General features: G+C 38.4%; 1 protein-coding gene across 1 annotated transcript in view; it reads right to left on the bottom strand.

Moving 5' to 3' along the window:
- Positions 1-790: 790 nt before the first annotated feature.
- Positions 791-21729, bottom strand: part of LOC110214301 (PDZ domain-containing protein 2-like) — a 35121-nt gene continuing 14182 nt past the window's right edge. Inside the window, exons 8-11 of the mRNA XM_078151758.1 lie at positions 18396-18474; positions 16608-16681; positions 1446-1535; positions 791-862 (exon numbers count right to left, since the gene is read on the bottom strand). Coding sequence (XP_078007884.1) covers positions 791-862; positions 1446-1535; positions 16608-16681; positions 18396-18474 — 315 coding nt within the window. The remainder of the gene's footprint in view (positions 863-1445; positions 1536-16607; positions 16682-18395; positions 18475-21729) is intronic.

Here is a 21729-nt window from a genome sequence, read left to right as displayed (position 1 = left end):
TAACTGTGTTTTATGGACTTGTGTTATTTTAGACGTTTCCTCATTTGCAAAATGAAGGCGCTGGACAAGTTTGATCTCTAAGACTTTCCAGTGATGAAGTTTCTTATGAGATACCACCTGCTCCTCCATGAAGCCTTCTCTGATGGCCTATTAGTAATAATGATCTTGCACCCTTGGACCTCTGGTGGCTAGCTGTTTTGCAACTCTCCACTTCACTTATGTAATAATTTGCATTGTCTTTTTCTATGGTTGTGTCTTATCTTCCTACTAGACAATAGGCTTCTCAAGGGCAGGGACTATATTTTATCAAAGCTTGACACATCCCTCACTTCCTAGCATGGTGTTTTCCCACTTACTATATGTTTGTTGAATGAATGAATGAATGAATAATGAGTTGTTAACTTCCAATTTTCAATTCCCCATACTTTCCTCCAGCCCATCAGACTCTTTTCCCTTCAGAGCCAATGCCAAAAAGAATACTCAGTTTCCTTTTCCTCTGGAAAAAGCCCCATGACAGCACCCAACAGAAGAGGGGCGGGCACGGCACTGCTGGGAGTCCTGATTTCTATCTGTGATCTGTCAGCCATAGGTCCCAGGGATATGGCAACGAGGCTGAAGTTTTCAGAGCAGTCAATTCTCCCAGGAAACACAAAAAAACTATTTGGGTTTCTTCATTTGTTTAAAATTGACTTTCCCCACTTTTATGTGAGACAGACTGTAATAGCTGCAGAGAATTCTTGCTGTAGTAAATTTGGTGACAACAGACATTTTTTCTGGGGCCTCCTAGGATTCAAGAATGGTAGACCTGGACGGGGCCTGTGAGGTCATGTAGCTCCCCTCCCTTCTGTGACGGATGAAGAGCCTGAGGGTTCGAGAAGGGACATGATTAGGGAACAAATCATATCTTTTTTTGTGGATGGGTCAGGTCACAGCTTGATGGATGGCTTTTTGGTGTTTCTCCCCCAGCACCTTCTTTCATTTAAGGGTGTGTGTTTGCATGTGTGCACGTGTGTGTATTGGTATCCTGCTTCCCAGATACAACAGAACCTGTCTATGCAAAAATGCCCAAAGCCAGTGCAACAGATCTGGTGACTTCATGGAAGGCAGCAAAGAGCTGGTCCCAGAGTGTGGCAAGCCCAGGCATGTTTCCTAACAGGTGCCACAGAGCTGGGTCCTTTGCAGGCAGAGCCCTGCTCACAGTCAGTTAACCTAGCTTGTCCACAGCCACAGACTATACCACAAGAGAGGAAGCTGCACATATTATTTTTCATTTAGACCAAGGAAGGGTTGGTACAGGGCACAAAAAGGGGGAACTGTGTGATTAGCTGGGAAGACCATGCTTTCAATAGCTATAGAAAGCTGGAGGTTTGAATCCTGTGGGAATGTAGTACAGAGCCCTGCCATGTCTGTCCTGATCTGGGACCCAAACTCCAGGGGTAACTCACCACATAACTGGCTTGAGGCCTACCAGGGTGGTGAAGGGCCTTGAGTTCATGACACGTCAGGATCAGATGAAAGAACTGGGCATGTTTGTCCTGGAAGAAAAGAGGACTCCGTGTTTTCAAGTCGTGGAAGGTCTGACATATGAAAGTGGGAATAGACTTGCTCTGTTTGGTGGAGATAGAGCAGGGTTAAACAAAAATGTGGAAGTTACAAAAAGGCCAGTTTAAGCTGGAGATCAGGAAAAACTTCCTAACAATTACCGAAGTCCCACAGTGAGAGGGGCTGCCTTGAAAAGTGGTGGGTTCTCAAAGAGATCAAACAAATGGGAAAAGGACCCACATGTACAAAAATATTCATAGCAGCTCTTTTTGTGGTGGCAAAGAATTGGAAATTGAGAGGATGCCCATCAATTGGGGAATGGCTGAGCAAGTTGTGGTATATGAATGTAATGAAATACTATTGTGCTATAAGAAATGATGAACAGGCTGACTTGAGAAAAACCTGGAAAGACTTATATGGTCTGATGCTGAGTGAAGTGAGCAGAACCAAGAGGACTTTGTACACAATAACAGCCACATTATGCGATGACTAATATTGTTAGACTGAACCCTTCTCAGCATTACGAGGATCTAGGACATCTCCAGAGGCCTCGGGATGGAAAATGCTATCCACATCCAAAGAAAGAACTATGGAAGTCGAATCGCTATCACTTATTTTTACCTTCTGTTGAGTTTTGTTTCATCTTTCTGATGGTTCCTCGTATTGGTTTTAATTTTTACTTACAACTTCACTAATGTGAAAATATGTTTAATGGGTATGTAAATGTAAAGCCTATATCAGATTGTGTGCAGTGTTGGGGGAGGGTGGGTGGGAGGAAGGGGGAGAAAAACTTTAAACTCAAAAGCATATGGAAGTGATTGTTGATAAATCAAAATAAATTAATAAAATTTAAAAAAAAAGGAAGAAAAAAGGAAGAAAAGTGGTGGGTTCTTCCTCCCTTGGAGGTCCTGGAGCAGAGGCCAGATGACCATGTAGTACATTATACAGAAAACTTCCTGAAGTTATGGGTTGAATTAAATGGTCACTGAGTTCCTTCCAGCTCTTGAGTTCTGTGATTCTGTGCTTTCTGGGAATGGTGAGTAGGGGGAAGAGGGAACTTTGGCTTATAGCCTGCCCTTCTTTTGATAATTAATAATCATCAATAGAAAAGCAAAGAAAGATCTGTTTTACTCCGGTAGCTCAAACAATGTTCTTCAGGCATTTTGAGGAGCTTCTGCCATGGCATAAGACTATATGTTGGATGATGCTAGGAATTAATTTTAATCCTTGTTTCCCAAGATAAGTCTGGTGAGACATCCAAGTGTCGTGTATTTTATAGAATTATCCCATCATGGAATGGAAGGGACCTTGGAGGTAATTGAATCTAACCTCCCATGTATGTGGGTATTTCAACTATTCCTTCTATCACTTTTTTTTAAGGCAATTGGGGTTAAGTGACTTAGCCCAGGGTCACACAGCTAGTAAGTGTCAAGTGTTTGGTCTGAGGCTGAATTTAAACTCAGTGCCTCCTGACTTCAGGGCCAGTGCTCTATCCACTGCGCCACCTAGCTGCCCCTCTACCACCTTTCTGATAGGTGATCATGTAGTTTCTATTTGGATACTTCTAGTGAGAGAGAACTGGCCACTTCCAGGGAAGCAGTCTGCTCTTCTGCTTAGATTTGAATATCTCTAATTCATCAGTTCTTGGCTCTCTGTCAAAGCATGAAGCGTAGTCTCAAGGCCAGGGCTGGATAAGTGAGTCCTGCTCATTTAGCATTCTCCGTGCTCTTCTCATCTGACATCTTAGAATCACTTTATTCCTTGTCAGCTATCTCAGCCAACTCATATTTCCTTCCTCAGTGAAACTCTGATCTAGAGGAATTGTGGATATTTATATTATTTTTTAATTTATATTATATGTAAATATAATATAAATTTATATTAATACTTGACTCCTTCAAAAAGCACCTTATTTGCCAGTTAACCAGGATAGAATTTCCAATGGCAGGTAGCACCTGCTGTCATAAAGAAAAGTGAAGGTCTAAACATGTCAGCCCCACACTGTTCAGAAACTGTTGGGTTTAGTCCAGAACATAAGCTCTTCTGTTTTTTGCTTTCCATCTCATCTTGGCTGCGTTGGGGTTTTTTTGTGCAAAACCTTTTAAATTTAATTTAATCCTCTGTGTTAAGTGTAAAGCCCTTCAGGATCTGGTTCTAACTTGCCTTTCCAGGCTTATTATCCCCTACATTCTTTTACACAAATCAATTTGCTCCTCTTTCTCTGTACAAGACCTTACGTCTTCTCTTGTTGTTCAGTCATTTTCAGTCCTGTCCAACTCTTCATGAGCCCATTTGGGGTTTTCTTTTTCTTCCTTTTTTTAAAATTAATTTATTTTTAATTTTCAACATTCACTTCCATAATCTTTTGAGTTTTAAATTTTTTCCCTCTCCTTCCCTATCTTCCTCCCCAAGACAGCATACAATCTGATATAGGCTCTATGTATACATTCCTATTAAACATATTTTCACATTAGTCATGTTGTAAAGAAGAATTGGAACCAATAGGAAGAACCACAAGAAAGAGGAAACAGAACAGAAGAAAAAAAAAACAAGCAAATAGTATGCTTTGATCTGCATTCCAATTCCGTAGTCTGTCTCTGGATGTGGATAGCATTTTCCTGGGGTTTTCTTGATAGAGATACCGGAGTGGTTTGCTAGCTCCTTTTTCAGCTCATTTTACTGATGAGGAAACAGAGGCAAAAAGAGGGAAGTTACTTGCCCAGGGTCATAACAGTAGTAGTAAGTGGCTGAAGTGGGATTTGAATTTAGGATGATGAGTCTTCCTGAATCCAGGCCCAGTGCTTTATTGACTGTGCCACCCAGCTGCCCTTTCATACCCCCTATGTCCATGCTTTTGTATAAGCTACGCTGCATGCTTATAATGAAGTCTGTCCTTACCTTTGCCTCTTAGAACCTCTAGCTTCCTTTGGTGCTTAATTGAAACATCACTTGCTATGTGAGGCCCTTATTGATACTTTCATCTTCCTGACCAAATACCTTTTGTAAACATACACTCGTGTACCCATGCACACACACACATCTCCATTATCCCCCCTTTCCCTTACATAGAATGCAAGCTTCTTGAGGGCAGGAGCTTTTTTCATTTCAGTTTTTCTTGTTATATTTCTGTTTTTGTGTTCATTATTGCTGCATTGGATGGGGAGTCAGGAGACCTACTTTTGAATCCCCGCTCTTACTGTGTGACTCTGGAAAAGTCACTTCACTGTGCCTCAGTTTCTTTGTCTGAAAAGATATTAATAGTATGTACATGATATACCTCACACTGTTGTGAGGAAAGCCTCTTTTTAAAAAATGTGTTGAGATATACATATATATGTATATATCACCTGCATTTCCCACTTTAACCTCGTCCATTCTCTATCCCTCTCCCTCCTCACCTGAAGCATCTCTCATAATTTTTTTAAGGGAATAATATTCAGCAAAATATTCAACAAAACAAACCAATGTATTGAAAAAAGTTACATGTAGTATTCCATACCCATAGTCCCCCACTTCTGGAAAGAAGTGTGATTTTAACAGTAGCTTTTTATATAACCTTTTTTTATATAGCCTATAACAATAAACTTTATGTTAAACAATAACTTTTAAAGTTTGCAAAGTGCTTTACAAGTATCTCATTTTTATTCTCTCTGTAATAGGACAAATCAACAATCAATGTTTTGAGTACCTTGCTTTTCATTACTTTGCTAACCACTTAACAGCTATTATCCTTTTGATAGGATAAGGAATAATTCTGTGATGTGTAGTAAGAATATAGTCCTGGGTGAAACCTGTGTGTAAATGAACCTCTGATGTAGTCCCAGGTAAATACCTGTGTCAGCGGGTCTTAGGAGTATAATCATCATGAATTGTGTGTGTTTTTAAGTATTAATCATCTTTATATTAAATTATAATGAGTTGCCCTGAGCTTATGATATGAAAGGGTCTGCTTGAGACATCATGGCCTGCTTGAATAAAAGGGCACTGACCATTTGTACCACGAAATGACCTGTTTATACCATGCGTGAATTGAGAGAATTATAAATGTTAATTCTTTGACTTGGGATCTCAGACCATACGGGGGGAACTGTAGACTCCACCTTTGTTTCTCTTAATAAAGATTGGCTTCTTTGCCCAGAAAGGCTTCCCAGTATTTTTTTTCCCATCCCAGTAATCCTGGGAGGTAGACACTATTATTATCTCTGTTGTTCAGATTAGAAAACTGAGGAAGAACCCTCTTCTGTCTCTTCTATATTTTCAAAGCATCTAGTTTCACTTGTTTAGCCAAACCTTGAATCTCTAGGGTTGAGTTACTCTAAGACCTTTTTTACTCCAAGGACAAAGATTATTAACATAGTAGGGTAGGCAATAAGGCCATACCTAGTTATAGCTGTATGTAGGGTTTGACTCTTTTCTTTTTGAAATATATTTAGTTGATGTTGTTTGTCTTTACATCACAGCCATTTCTGATCTATCTTTATATTGTAGTAAAAAAAATAAACAGAGCTATGTAATATGGAGACCTTGTATAAGGTTCCAAGACCTTCCCTAGTTTTTTAATTGATCAGAGTCCACCTTTTTTAAAAATTCCTTTCAGAATTTTTGTGAGCTTTACAAGTGTGAACATTTCCTTATACATGGAACAGAAAAATAGGATGTGGCATTGTGAATCTCCTTTTGAAAAAAGTATCAATTGTGACACTGCCCTGCTTGTCCATACTCCCTTCTGAATTTCCTTCTATTTTTCAAATGTTTCATCTATGCTTTTTTTCCCTTTCTTTTTCTTTTGTATCTCGATCACTATTATCCCCACTCCCTCTCCAACTCTTCCTCATTAAATAAAATAAGATGACTCCATTATTACGAATAAGTATACTCAATTAGAACAAATACCCAGTATTGACCTGACTGAAAATGTAGGCCTCCTTCTGTACCTCTGGTCCATCACCTCTTCCAGGAGATGGGAAGAATGTTTTTTATCTGTCTGTGGGATCGTGATTAACATAATTCTTATGTCTTTCACAATTGTTTTCCTTTATGACATTGAGTTATTGTGTAAACAGTTATCTGGTTTCAGTTTTATTCAGTCTGTAGCTGTTTAAACAACTCCTCCCAGGTTTTCTGAAGCCTTTCTGCTAGTGTTGAGCAGTTCAACAAAACTAATTAATTTATACATCTTATCTGAAAGTATATACAAAATTCCATATTCTTTGTTTGCCTTTGTTGTTGTTCAGTCACGTCCAACTCTTTGTGACCCCATTCAGGGTTTTCTTGACAGAGATACTGGAGTAGTTTGCCATTTCTTTCTCTAGCTCATTTTTACAGATGAGGAAACTGAGGCAACAGGGTTAAGTGACTTGCCCAGGGTCACACAGCTGGTAAGTTTCAGATCAGATTTGAACTTAGGAAGATGAGTCTTCCTGACTCCAGGCCCCAGCCCTCTATCCACTGCACCACCTAGTCACCCCCTAGTTCTTCACCCATGCAGTAAGTGGAGGGAGGTATATTAACCCAAAGTGCTTTTTTTTCCTAAATATTTTTATTGATATCTTGATTTTTTTTCATCCAATTCTTAACACAGTTTCTGTTCTCAGAACCATCTTTTCTAGCAAAGAATAAAAGATTAAAAAAAAGAGGAAAACAAACAATTCTGCAAAACTAACTCAGTATACATAGTGTTCCACACTCATAGTCTCCCAGCTCTGCAAACAAAGGAGGGAGAGATGTTCTTCTTGAGAGCAAGTTTGTTCATTATGATTTTAGTCATGTTCAGTTTCAATTTATTTTTGCTGTTCTTTCCATTTATATTGTTAGTCATTGCCAATATGTACTGTTTTCCTGGTTCTGCTTGCCTCACTTTGCGTCAATTCACACAAAAGCTTGAAATGATGAAGGTGTCTCATCATATTGACCCTATGGGAGTTTGCCTAATGGAGGCAGCATGGTATTCGAAGGGTAGTCATGTGGTGTGGTAGAAAGAGCATAGAGAAAGCTTCCTGGAACAGGTGGGATTTGAGTTGGGTTTCACATACTGTGTCAGAGGGCAGCAGTCAATAAAGGAATGGATTGCAGGCTTTGAACAGCCTTAGAATAGAGAGGAGAGAAAAAAGACATGTCTGGGGCCAGAGAACAGAACAATTTGTCGGCAGGTACACAGGTCTTGTGGAGGGAAGTGTGTATTGACGGAATGTATCAGAAAATCGCTTAGTGCCACCTAGTGGGGAAGTTTGCTGACCAGGTATTGCCTTTACTCAGAAGACAATCAAGAGCCAGTGAGGATATCTGAGTGGGGAGTTGACTTTCCAGAGAAGAAAGATTTTTTTCATGAAAGACCCATTGAAGAGGGGAGAGATCAAAAGCAGTGAGACCTTTAAAGGGGTTATTGCAGTTGTGCAGGAGGGTAGCAATGGGGATTTTTACTACATCAATATTGAAGTCAGAAGAAAGAGTGAGCATTTTTAAGATTTTTAAAAATTTTTATTTTTATTGATGCCTTTTGTTTTTAAATTACTGTTTTCCAAATTTGCACCTTTCCCTCCCTCTCTTAAAAGTCATCCCTCTTAAAAGATGAAAAGTGTGTGTGTGGGGGGGGAAGGTTCAGCAAAACCAACTGATCCAGTTATCTCTTGTCACCGAATTTTGAACCGATAATCCCCCAACTCTGCAAATGAAGGGGGGGGGTGTACTTTTTGAATTCTTTTCTAGGTCTAAATTAGGTCGTTACAGTTACACAGGAATAGGGGCCTACAAGATGCTTAGAAAACTATGTTCCTATACCAGTCACTTCCATAAGGGGAATGTGGAGGGGTTAAGGTGGGGAAGAATCAAGGGAAAATAAATACATGCATGCTTGGCACATCTTTCTAAGAATAACTGCTTATAGCATTGCATTTCAGTTTTGTGTTTTTTATGTTTATGTTATAGTTGCTATAAATGTTGTTTCCCTCCTTTTGCTTCCTCCATTCCACATTAGTTCATATAAGTCTTCCCATGTTCTACATTCATGGAGAACAGTTTTAAGGGAAAAGAGAGCAAGCTCAGTTTTGGATGTCTTAAGTTTCAGGTACTGGTGGGATATCCTTGTGGATATATCTATGTGATGGTCAGAACTGTAGCCATAGATTACAGAAGCACACAGAGGTGGCAATAACTCCTTGGGATGAGGGCAGGGATTGGTTGATTTTTTAAGGCATCCCTAAGCACCTACTAAACTGCCTGGCAAATAATAGGTGATTAATAGGTATTTTCTTTGAATTGAGTTGAATAGAGATGAGAGCCAAGATGAGACTCTTGGGAAGATGCACCAGACCAGTTAGAGATGTGTAGAATTAGAGCAGGACCAGTGAGAGAGATAGGAGGAGAACCAAGGTGGGGGGGTGATGCCTAAGGCAGAGGGTGGAGAGAAGGAAGAAGGAAAAGGGGGTCAGTGGTGACAGAAGCTGCTGTCAAAAGTTTTTAATTTGGGAGAAAGGGATGGAGAATCATTGGATGTGTTGTTTGGTCATTTGAAAAGGCAGTTTCAGTAGAGTGGTAGAAGCAGAAACCAGGAGGATGATCAGGGGAGAACATGAAGTGAAGCAGAAGCATCAAGAGGACTGTTGACATGTTTTTCTCAAAGTTTGGAGTGGAAGGGAAATGGACTGGATAGAGGGATCATAATTACCAGAGAGAAGGGAAGGGGGTGGAATGACATGATAGCTGTCTTCCAGTGAGGCAGCTGGTGGTTTAGTGGATAAAGCACTTGGCCTGGAGGCAGGAAAACCTGGATTCAAATCCAACCTCAGGCATTTACTAGGTGTGTGACCCCAGGCAACCTCTGTTAACCTTAGCATCTTAACCTTAACCTTTTCTTGCCTCTGTTTTCCCAACTATAAAATGGGCAAATTAATAACAGTTACATCTTAGGGTTGTTGTGAAGACCAGATGAGATCTTTTAAAAAAAAAGTAACTATGTGCTTGGCACATAGTAGGCACTATATACATGCTTATTTCCTTCCCTTTCTCTTCACTTCCCTTCTCTGTCAAGTATCTGGCAGGATTAGACTTATTCTGTCTGACCCCCAGAGGTTAGAACCAAGAGCAGTAGAGGGAAGAGGCAAAGAGGTTAGTTTAGGTTTGAGGTCAGAAAACAATCCTTCTTAAGGAGAAGAGCTGTCCAAGGTTAAAGGGCTGCTGTGGGAGGTGGTGGATTTCCCTTCCCTAGAGGTCTTCAAGCTAAAGCTACTGGGGGCCTCTTGCTGGGTATGTTATAATGGGAATTCCCTTCCTGTGGAGGTTGGATTAGAAGGCCCATAAAATCTCTTCCCAATCCTGAAATTTCTGTGATTGTTTAGATAATTTGCTATGGGTAGAGTGGGATGTTTGAAGGGCCCAGCTAGAGTTATGTAATGTGAATCTGTATTAGGTGAAATTAGCTTAATTTTTGTGAATTTCTACTGTGACACTGGGCAGTTCTGGAGTGGGAGCAGGGAAAACTGATTGTGAAGCTATCCAGGTGTGACAGTTTACTAGTTGGGGACAAAAGAAGGCTATGGTAACAGGGTGTATTATGGGAATGGTGAGTAAAACAAGAAAATGGCAAAGCACAAAGACAGCCCTTGGTGTGGAAGTAGGTGAAGCCTAGGAAGGATGGACTAAGAGAACAAGGATGGGTTAAAGAGTAAATTTGATGTGAGAGAGAAGAGAAAGTAGAATAGCAATATCTAGTGAAGAAGTGTTATTTCATAGATTTGCACCTTAGAGATGATTGAGATTGAGAGCTGAAGTTTAGGATGTGGCAGTGTGGGTGTGTGGCCAGCCTGGGGTGGAAGAGGAAGTCATCAGAGTTGGGGATGCTAAAGAATTGTATGATAAAATTATTAAAGGGACTATCAATATAAATATTTAAGTTCCCAATGATGATAACATTGAGATAATGTTGACAGGAAGAACTTGAACCAGGTAATAGAATCACAAAATAAGTTGAAAGAATTTCCTGAAAGTTGATAGATAATGGAAACAAGGATTGAGAGGATTATATAGACCTGGAAAAAAGGAAAGGGCATTGAGGCATGTGGGATAGTGTTGTGCTGAAAGTGGCCATGTTCTGGAAAGGTTTCATACTTCCAAATTCAGGTCCCTCTTTTCCCTGTCCTTTTGTCTAATTCCTTGTTCACAGCAATTGCATCATCCCAGAAAAGATAATCCCTGGTTAGAATAGTTATTACAGCTCAGGTATCTTAATAACGGACTCTTAAAGGCAGAAAAGCCTTCAAGATGGCACAGAATATGTCAATGATCATGGAATCTGCAGTACCATAGACTTCAGTGAGGGATAGGGGAGGTTGTTTGTGAGTATTGCCCTACCACCTAACCCATTACATAGGCAACTCTCTCTATTCTTTGAGGTCATGGAGCTTCACAGGGATTTAGAATGAGACCTAGCAAATGAATAGTTTATGAATTGGTTAGATTTTATGGTGTTGTGTGAATTTAGACAAAGCACTTCTACTGCTTTGAGCCTTAGTTTCCCACTCTGAAAAAAGGAGAAAACAGTATTTATGTTCTTTCCTCACTGAGTTTTGAGATTCTACATATGTGTTACATTGTAAATTTTTAAAAATATTAGTCAGTATGAGCAATGAATATTAATCTTAATCTCCTTTTTTCTTTAAGTTTTCCCTATCAGCTTAAGATAAAAAGTATTTTTCAAAATATTCATCCTTGAGATTTTAGTTGAAAATTGACTCCAGGTTTGTATTGATCATTAATCAATTAGTGTGTATTATATACATAATGTATTTATGTTAGTAATAATTTCTGAAACACTATGCAAGGTGTTTGTGCTTAATACTTGACTTTTCTAGGAAGAAGTTGCTTTTATTTGACTCAGAAACTTCTAAATGAACAAGTCTAAGCAGAGTGTTTATTTTTTAAAAATTTCTTAAAAACCCATGTTTACAGATATGCAGATTTACACAACCTAGAGAAAACAAAATCTTTTAAAAATGTACAGTCTGTTTACTATCATTACACTCATATTTTAATAATATACAGGGTATTTTATTTTTTATAAAGTATAAATGTACAATGTCATACAACAGGTTTGGAATAAATTTAGCCAAACACATAAAATTGAAATAGATTGGGTTCCATTTGCACCTACCCATCCATTTCTGCTTTAACTCTGCAAAATGTTTTCGTGGTTATATTTTACCTGCCCTTATACACATTATCTACCATAGGCTCTCTGTGAATGACCAACTTGTGGAAAAAGACAAAAACCAATAGTTTCTATTTCCAAGTCCAAACCAGTTATACCTTTTGCATCATTCCTCCCTTAGAGCTAAACCAAGGGCCCTTTCCAGGGCTGTGCTAATGTTGATGCCTGAGCTTACAAAGGATAGCAATATACCAGTAAACAAGCCTTTTCCTTCCAGCTCCAAAGTATAGGGAACTGGGAGTCTCAGAAAAGATCACCTGCTCATTTTATCATTCCCAGCTGCTATATAAGCCCAGATCTTTTCATGCATCATTGTGCCACTACCAAGAAAATTTTTTTTAAAAAAATACATCACGCTTCAAGTTTGTAAAACCCTACTGCTCTTCTGTGCATTTAATTATTAATGAACAAATTATTAAACAATTATTGTAATAATTATTATGAAATAAATATATCAATATATTAATAATATATCAAATAAATATTATACTATATCAATTGTATTAAAATATGATAGTAGATAAAAATAGTGCACGAGCCCATCAGTGACTTTCCACTAATGGCAAGAGTTTCATCATCAGCTTCTGTTGTCCCGGCTTGTTCTGCAGCACCACCTGTGAGTAGGAACAAACCATGAGTGCTGAGCAAGCAGACTAAAGAACTGCAAAGCAGACGTCTCTCAATGACTTTGGAAGCTGTGAAACTAATTTCTCACCCTGGGAGTGGAATATGTTTCTGCCTTACTCCTGAGTGCCCCAGTAGCAAATTTATGAACTTGAGTACAAACAAAAATTAGTTCACGCTTCACCTGAATAAGAGATAATCTGCTTTTATTCAGTGTTTATTAAGAAACGAAAACAAACAAAAAGACCAGAAAAATATCCTTTCTTAAAGCAGTTAACTGCTGTAAAGCACAAAGTTGTACATTCTAGATGTACAAGCTCCTATTCATAGGAAAATGAGGTGGGACAGGAATAGGAAATCTAGGAGGCTTAAAAGTTTTCTCCAGAAACCATGATAGTCAGCAGAAAACAATTGGAAGTATTGCATACTAAATATCTGAAATCTGACCACATACTGGAATTGTAGCTGACATTTGAGCATCAAAAAATATGAATGAAATGATAAGAAACATATCCTGACCTGATGGAGGAAAAAAATATTCAAAGTCAACTTCTAGGATTGAAAATCTTTATCTGTGACAGAAGTAAAACTTTTTATTCTGTTAACTGGTCAATGAGATGTCAAGAGCAGTATTTAATTCTTGAAGCCCAAAACTGTTTTCTCAGAAAGAAAAACTAAAAAGTATGCAATCTAAGGGAGCTGTTTTATGTGATCGGTTGGACCAATATTACACAGGGAGAGCCTATGTACCAGTGCACTGACTGCACTCTATTTGTGTTCTCCTAAGGAACGTAGACCCAAAGACTCAAGCCACATGACCTGTAGCTCAAAGATCTGAGAGGCATCCAAGTGACTTAGTGGTTACAGCGTTGGACCTGGAGTCAGGAAGGCTTGAGTTCAAATCCAGCCCCAGATGCTTACAAGTTGTGTCACCCTGGGCAAGTCACTAAACTTCTGCCTGTCTCAGGTTCGTTATTTTTAAAATGGGGACAATAATAGTACTTACCTCTCAGGGCTGTTGCAAGGATCAAAAGAGGTACATCTTAAAGCACCATAGAAATACCTACTATTGTTAATGAATTTCATTCAGTACTAAGTATGGTAGTTAATCAGGAGTTCAGTTCAGGAGGCATAGGAGAAACAACTTTTGGACTGCTTTCCTCCCTCCTCTATTACTAGAGACGGGGGACTATGGGTATGGAATATAGCACATGGCATCAATCAGTTTTGTTAAACTGCTATTTTTTTCACTTTTTATTTGTTCTTACAAGGCGTGGCTGACTGAGGTAGGGGAAAGAGAGGAGTATATATGGAAATAAAGTTGATATAAGCAAAATATATGAATAAAATTTAATTTTAAAATCATACCTATTTTTAAAAATAAATTTAAGACAAATTTCTATTTATTTTATTACAAATTTTGTATTATAGAGCATAATATATTACATACAATAATTATGTATAATTATTATATATTATTTTCATATCATCATAAAATAAATCTCACTTAAATAAATTTTGTTTAAATTTAAAATAAACTTTATTGATATCTTTTGTTTTTATATCGCCTAAATTTCCCTCCTCTATTCTTCTCCTACCTACTTCCAGGTTATCTCTTATCAAATAATTTTCAAAATTAAAAAAAAAGGAAGAAGAAAAAGTTGATGAAAACTGATCAGTAGATTGAAATAAATCTGACAATATATGCAGTGTTCTGTACCTCTGGAATCCCCATCTCAGTAAAGGAGTAAGGGCAGATGTTGTTTCATATCTCTTTAGAACCAAGCTTGTTCTGTGTAATTTTGTAACATTTTTTCTATGTATATTGTTGTAGTCACTGTGTATATGTTTTCCTGGTTCTACTTACTTTACATTGCATCAGTTCATGCACGTCTTTACATGCTTCTCTGTATTTGATATGTTCATCATTTCTTACAGTACAGTAATATTTCATTGTATCTGTAGTTACCACATTTTGTTAGCTATTCCTTAAATGACTGGCTTCTACTTTGTTTCCAATTTTCTGCTGCCTCCAAAAGTACTGAGGTATACACACACACACACACACACACACACACACACATACATATATATGTATATGTATCACATTTTCAAAGAACACTTGAACTAGAAGTGAGAAGAGCTATAGTTTTGTACTACATCTTCCAGCTGTGTGATGTTTTGCAAGTCATTTCACTGCTTTGACTCAGATTTTCCATCTGCTTTAAGGGAACACAATACTTGTCCTCTCTGCTCATAAAGTTGTATGAGATTATATATGTAAAAGTACTTTGTAAGTAATTTTAAATAAATATTAGGGGGTCATTGACTGAAAGAACTGAGAAGAACAAGTTCTTAGGGCACATGCAGTGATTAAATGGTAATTTAAGAGTAGTTAGTGGAAGTTCATATATACATCAAAGTTTGCAGAGCATTTTATATAAATTATCTCATTTTATCCTCATCACAACCCTGAGAGTTAATTGCTCTAGATATCATTACCCCATTTTACAGATGAGAAAACTGAAGTTCACTGACATTAAGAGATATGGTCATGATCAAAAAGGTGCTAAATGTTGGGGAAAGGATTGGAAAACTCACATTTAGTGAATTAATCATTTCCCCAGTTACTAGAGTTAACATGATTCTCACAGGGCTCCCAATGTCCAGTTGGTTTATGATCTTTTCATTGCTATTGTAATACTAATGTGATAATACTAATAAGCAGCATTTGGTCTTCAAATATTTAATGACTGTGGGAAGGAGGTGCTATTATTATCCCCATTTGATAGATAAGGAAGCTAAGGCATAGGGATAAGTGGCTTCTTCAGCTTCACACAACCAGTATGACCAAGTCTGGATTTGAACTTGCATCTTCCTGAGTCTGGCTTTAGCACTCTATGGCATCTGGAAACAACAGGCTGCCTCAGGAAGCTGATATGTAAAGTGCTATATGAGTGATAGCTATTATTATAGTTATTAATTATATAATACTTTTAAGTTTCCAAAGTCCATTATGTACATCATCTCATCTGATCCTATGACAGCTCTTCAAAGGAGGTACTGCAGGGATTATTATTCCCATTTTGCAGTCTAAAACTAAGACAGGTAAATACTCTAAATCATAGGATTATAGATTTAAAGCTAGAAGGGACCTTGGAGTCTATTTAATCCAATTCCTTTATTTTACCTAGGAGGAACTGAAGCTTCAAGAAGGGAGGTGACCTGCTCAAGGACACACAGATGGTAAGTCAGTACAGCATTCTTTCACAGTATGTTACAGAACCCCAGAGAAAAGAAGAGTTTTCCTCTCTTTATATTTATTTTGCCTCTGAATGGTATTCTCTCTCCTCACCCCACCCCCAACTTTCCTAAAAGCGAACAGTTAAAAAAAATTAACAAAATTCCTATAAGGATTTTTCTACATAAATGAAAATATGGTCTCAAAAGTACAAAATAAAACCTTTTGCCAAAGTTGCTTAAAAAAAAAAGGAGGGAGGAAGAAGGATGACAAATGTGAATTTTGTTCTGCTGATTTTCTGGTTGACATGCTGTGTGATAGCATGGCCAGAGGGGGGCAGCAGAAGGAAGAACTAAAATACAGATTATCCATAAAAGAAATGATCATGAATTATTTTAGAACTAACTTTCTCCATTAAAATTCAGATCCATAAAATGTTAGCCTTGAAAGGAGCCCTAGAAATAACCTACAGTACATTCCCTGCCTTTTCCACCCTTTTCCCACTTTTCTTTTTAAATTAGTAATTTGAGACAAAAAGTTTATAAGATTGATTTAGTGCTGGAAGGGACCTTAGAGAACAGAGTGCACTTACACCAAAAAGAGGAAATAATGCCATCAAAATTGGAAAACAATAAGGAAAAATTAAGTTGTTTACAAAAGAGCAATAAGAAAAAATTTTTTAAAAATTCACAGGAAAAAAAACAAAGGAATTGCGAAAGAGACACACAGAGCAGTTTTGTTACTGTCTTATTAAATTATATATCATATATGTGTGTGCATATATATATATATTATATATATATACACACACAGACATACACATATACATGCTTCTTAAAAACAAACTTTATATAATAGAAGTTAAATTTCTTATTCATGTTTCTGGTTTTCTTTGTCCAATGAAATATTTTATTGATGATTGCTAAGTTCATAATAAAAGAGAAATTTAATTATAAATTTAAAAACAAGATATACATGTCTCTGCTATAATTCTGTTACCTTGAAGGTCTGAATGGCTTCTTGGTGGATCAGTCCTTGTAGGGATTCTCTATTTACTTCTAGGATTTCATCCCCTAATAATCCAAAGTAAGACCAAGTTAACATTCATCTAAGCCTACAGGAATGTACTAACTAGGCCATCGGGTGTAATGGGCTACCATAAGGTTTGATTTATTATGTGGCATAAGATGACTCTTATTGTTGCAATCTATTTTCATTTGTTTCAGCTCCTAGGGGGGTAATACAACCAGTCAATTAATGATAGGGAGAGTGTTTTTTAAATTTGTTTTTTTGCGTTTTTGGTGAGGCAGTTGGGGTTAAGTGACTTGCCCAGGGTCACGCAGCTAGTAAGTGTCATGTGTCTGAGGCCATATTTGAACTCAGTCCTCTTGACTCCGAGGCTGGATCTCTATCCACTGCACCACTTAGCTACCCCAGAGAGAGTTCTTCATCAGCAATCCCAGACCTTAGTCTTTGATGAAAACAAACTTCTAGAAACATTACTTGATTTAATTCAGCAAGCATTCCATTAAGCATCCACTGGGGACCTGCATTAAGTGCTGGGGATAAAATAACTAAAACAAATAACGTTTCCCTCCCCCACAGAGCATACCTTCTCCTGGTGTGTAAACTATAGGCTTTATTTCCTTGCCAAATTCTCAGTTTGGCAGTAAATGTCCTATTGCCAGGAGTTAAAATGTGATGACACCAGAGGCAGTCTGTTTTCATCACTACCTAACACCAGCAAGGAAGCATTAGCACATAGCATTTGCCAGGCCACTCCTACATGCATAGGAGGCCAAGCTGCCCAAGTCACCACCATGCTTGGGCCATAGTTACTGAGGACACTGGGACAAAGACTATGGGACCTGAAGCGCAAAGACCAAGGTAGCTCCACCTTTAGAAATCACCCAGTTTTCCAGTGCCTGCCTTCTTAATGACATTTCCAGGTTCTCAGTCATTGAGCTTGAAGGGCATTGTGTGCTTCTATCTAGATGGCTGTGTGATGTCAGATTTTTCCCTAATAATTCTAGACACATCTTCTTCACCAAAAAAAAAGCATGGCTAGGGCATTTGCAGAGCTGCTGTGAGTCCTGCTTCTCATCTATAATAAGGTTAGTGCCCAGTGTGTACCATGTGACATTCATGGCTCATCAGTCTGTTCCTTGGCATCACAGCAACAAAAACAAATAAACAAAAAAATGGACCAACAGAACGTTTAGCTCTGAAGTCCCATAAGTTGCCCCATAAGCCTGCAAAACACTTTTGTTATAAAACTCAAAGTCTGGTTTCACATTCCACTTTTATGCTAGATCCTCAGTCTCCGTCCCTTCTTATGTAAAATGGAGATCTTGTGATTAGCTGTCACAGCTCACTGGGATTTAAAAGGGTCGATAAATTTGAGCCATTTCCAGGCCTACACAGGAGAAGTACATTGTAGGCACTGAAGAACCATTATTTCCACATCTGTTTATTTCTACCTGTCCCATTTCAAATGTATCATGTATAAAATGGTTATATAAAAAGACTCATTTATGGAAAATGTTACTGAGAACAAGATACTAGAATCTCTTTATGTGATTACTTCTTAAACTGAGACATGCCAACCATCACTTCAAAATTCACAAGTGCCTGTCCAAGAGAATAGTCCTGTCTTCCCACAACTTATTTTTCCTAGCTCAGTTAATCACAAAGACTCTGACAGTGGAGCAGTGAGTTCTGACTGTTCTACAGGGGAAATGATCAGCAATGATCTGAATGTCAGAGGTGAATGTGCAGCTGCCATACCTAAGACACGGGAGGAACTGGCCTCTTTGCTATCTCGGTGAGTGGAACGAGCTATTGCTTCATCCATCTGTTCAGAAACCTGAATTGGAGCAGAAGGCAGAATTAGGGGCTTTTTTGCTGAACACAAGACACCGAAATCATAGAATGAGCAATGCCTCTGTAGGATAAAGCAAATCCATAGCAGAGTCAAACCTCACAATCATTCTTTGTCTTAATAACTTAGTGACATATGAGAAGTAAATAGATGAAGACAGATTAACAGATGGCTTCACAAAATCCCTCCTTGGGAATTCTAGTTACTATCCTGCTGATCTGCCACTGAATGAACTTGGTATCTGACTCCAACTGTTAAGATCTCCCTTCAGTGGCTCTCTCTTCATTTTCTTAGCTGCTTCTGCCCACAGACTCAGGGTTACTCAAGCCCTGGCATTAGTTCTGTCCTAAGGTCCTGGATTTGGGAAGACTCTGGCTGCATCAGCATCTTCCTCTGTCATTAGGTTCCCTCTAAAGCAGGTGCCTTGGTAAACTTCTTTTTTGTCTTTTCTGGACCTCAAACTTACTGCCTGCTCTCCTGCTTGGCGCCTCCATAGTACTTGGCTTTTCTGTTCCTCCTGGCTCCTCCCCATGATGATCTTGCCCTGCTACCACCCACAGTTTTATTTGGTCCTGTCTGTAAACGTGTCCTCGTACCCTGGAAAAGCCCATAACATTTGACATTGATTTCCCATTTGGAATGTGGAATGGACTCCCTTTGCCTGAGCCAACTTGACATCAAAGGACCTGAATGCTCTGTCTACGATTTGTGGGTCATCACTAATCTAGGAATTTTTTATTATCATGTTAGGATTGAAAATCTGTATTGATTTATATGTGTGTGTATAGGGAGGAGAGAGACAGGGAGGGAGACGGAAAAAGGGAGAAGGGGGAGAGAGAGAGAGAGAGAGACAGACAGACAGAGAGACAGAGAGAGACAGAGAGAATGAAAATGAGAAAGGAAGGAAGAGGGAGAGAAAGAAGGAAAGAAAACAAGGGGAGTGAGAGAGAGATGGAATGTGTATTCCCTGATTTTACTGATGAGGAAACTGAGGTTCCAGAAGGGTTGAGCGACTTGCCCAAGGTCACAGAAATAGTTACATAGAAGAGTTAGGTTTCAAACTCAGGCAGGGCGTGGCTCTGGAGTCAAAACACTTAGATTCAAATCCGGCCCCTGAAGCTTAATACTTGGTGACCCTGGGCTCAGAGTCACTCATCTTCCTCAGGCTTTGGTTTCCTTAAAGTAAAATGGGGAGGTTGGGGGTCTGTGCTGATGATACCTGTCTCCTCTGGATCCAAATCCAGCACTCTTGCTACTGTACCACATTTCCTCTCAGTTGCTGACATGGAAGTATGGTCCATAGTGGAGCGGGTCAATCTGAATTTCTTTGTGTGCTCAATCAGTTTTAGTTCTGCTGCTATATGCTACCTCCAGGAGCCACCACAGAGAGAAAAACGAGGTTTTTTCCCCCCCCATATGCTATTTCAGCAGCTGATGATGGGAGACAAACACCTACCCCACCCTACCCCCACCCTCACCCCTAACTGTATTGGTTATGATCTGCCGAGCTTTGGAGGGCTCATCAGTAGCACTGGACTGAGGGTCAGGAAGACTTGGGTTCTACTCCTGCCATGGGCAGGTCACTTTAACTCTTTGAGACTTGTTTTCTTTATCTGTAAAGTGGTGGTTGCCTACAGTACTGACCTCACAGGGTTGTTTTGTATGTAAAGAGTAGTCTGACTTACATCCCAGAAAAAATTCTCTCTACAGGACACCTCACAAGTAGTTATATTTATAACTTTTGCTTAAAAGTCTCCAATGAGGGGAAACCCAGTGCCAGTTGTAAGCAGTCTATTCCATCTGGGGATACCTTTAATCCTGAGGAAGTTTTCCTTTAAACTGAATTTAAATTACTCTTTTCTACATGTCTACTTCATGGTTTCTAACTCTTTTCTTCTTTGGGGCGAAGCAGAATAAGTGTGATCCCTCTTCTAGAGGAGAGATCTTCAAACATTTGAAGGCAGGTATGTCTAAATATCCCCAGTTCCTTCAGCTGACAGTCATTATGGCAGGACCTAAAGGTCCTTCATCTTCTTTTATATTTCTTATAGATGTAAGGTTATAATTATGTAATATAATAATAAATATAATAAATAATAAATATAATCAAAATGTAATAATGCCTTCAGATCAAGGATTATTTCATTGTTAATTGTTTTTTGCCTTTATCTCTTCAGCACTTAGAAGACTGTCTGACACATAGCAGGTACTTAATCAATACCTGCTCACTGATTGGCTCTGGTTGCCCTCTTCTGGACACCCTGTGGGTTCCCAATGTCCTTAAAATGTGGCACACAGACATGAATACAATACTGTTTAACTGGGACAAAATATGGGAGTATACAATTAGCTCATTATTCCTTGAATATTTTCTTCTTTCCATGGAAACTAAAATGAATTATCTTTAGAAGACTAATTTTTAGTAAGTTCCAATTCGGGACAATTTTTTTCATGCTTATTGTGATGATTTACATACTTAAATATTCAGTGCTTGAACTTTTAGAAAGTTCTCATGAAACTGATTTTTGAATACAAAAGCAGAGGGGATGTGGTTTTACTTTAATATAGCTTTTTCAAGTGCCCACATAATATATGTAAAGATAAAAGTGATACTTTGGAGAAAAATCCAAGGATGGGCTTTAATCTTTAAATATATGGATTTAAATAGAATTAGGTATGAAGTTTGACTGCTGAAGAAAAAGTTATACTCGTGTCTTGACTTTTACATAATATATTTCAAATATTCTTATTCAAATTGACAGAAAGCACTTGTGAAGGTATTTTCTAAAAAGTAACTTCCTTAAGTATACAACCCTAAGTGAAGGCAAAATCTAATTTTAAATGAAAGAGCCAGGAAAAACATTAGCCTTAGAAACACTGGCTGGTTTTCTCCTCGATTTGGTTTTACCATGATTCCAGACTTTCAACATTTGCAAATTTAAGAGTTATTTCTTTGAGATGAAAAATAGAAAAAATAATAACGCTCTTGACTTTTTTAAACATATGAACTACTTCTTGTAGAGTTCTAAACAAGCCGAGAGACCCACCCACTTGCCCTTCATTCCAGCACACTTTAGAAGTACTGCCTATTTCACTTCACATAAGATAGAAGTAGCACCAGAAACAGGTCCAGCACCTCAGCCACTCTGCCCTCAGACAATTTGACTAATCCCAGAATGCAACTCAGCAACCATTATGAGTAACAGAAGAAAAGAAAATCACTGTGGTGTTTGTCTTGGA

Source organism: Phascolarctos cinereus, unplaced genomic scaffold (genome assembly GCF_003287225.1).
Source record: "Phascolarctos cinereus isolate Bilbo 61053 unplaced genomic scaffold, phaCin_HiC Scaffold_4;HRSCAF=312, whole genome shotgun sequence".
In the NCBI taxonomy this organism is placed as follows: Eukaryota; Metazoa; Chordata; class Mammalia; order Diprotodontia; family Phascolarctidae; genus Phascolarctos; species Phascolarctos cinereus.
This window is presented reverse-complemented; position numbering and strand designations above follow the sequence as displayed.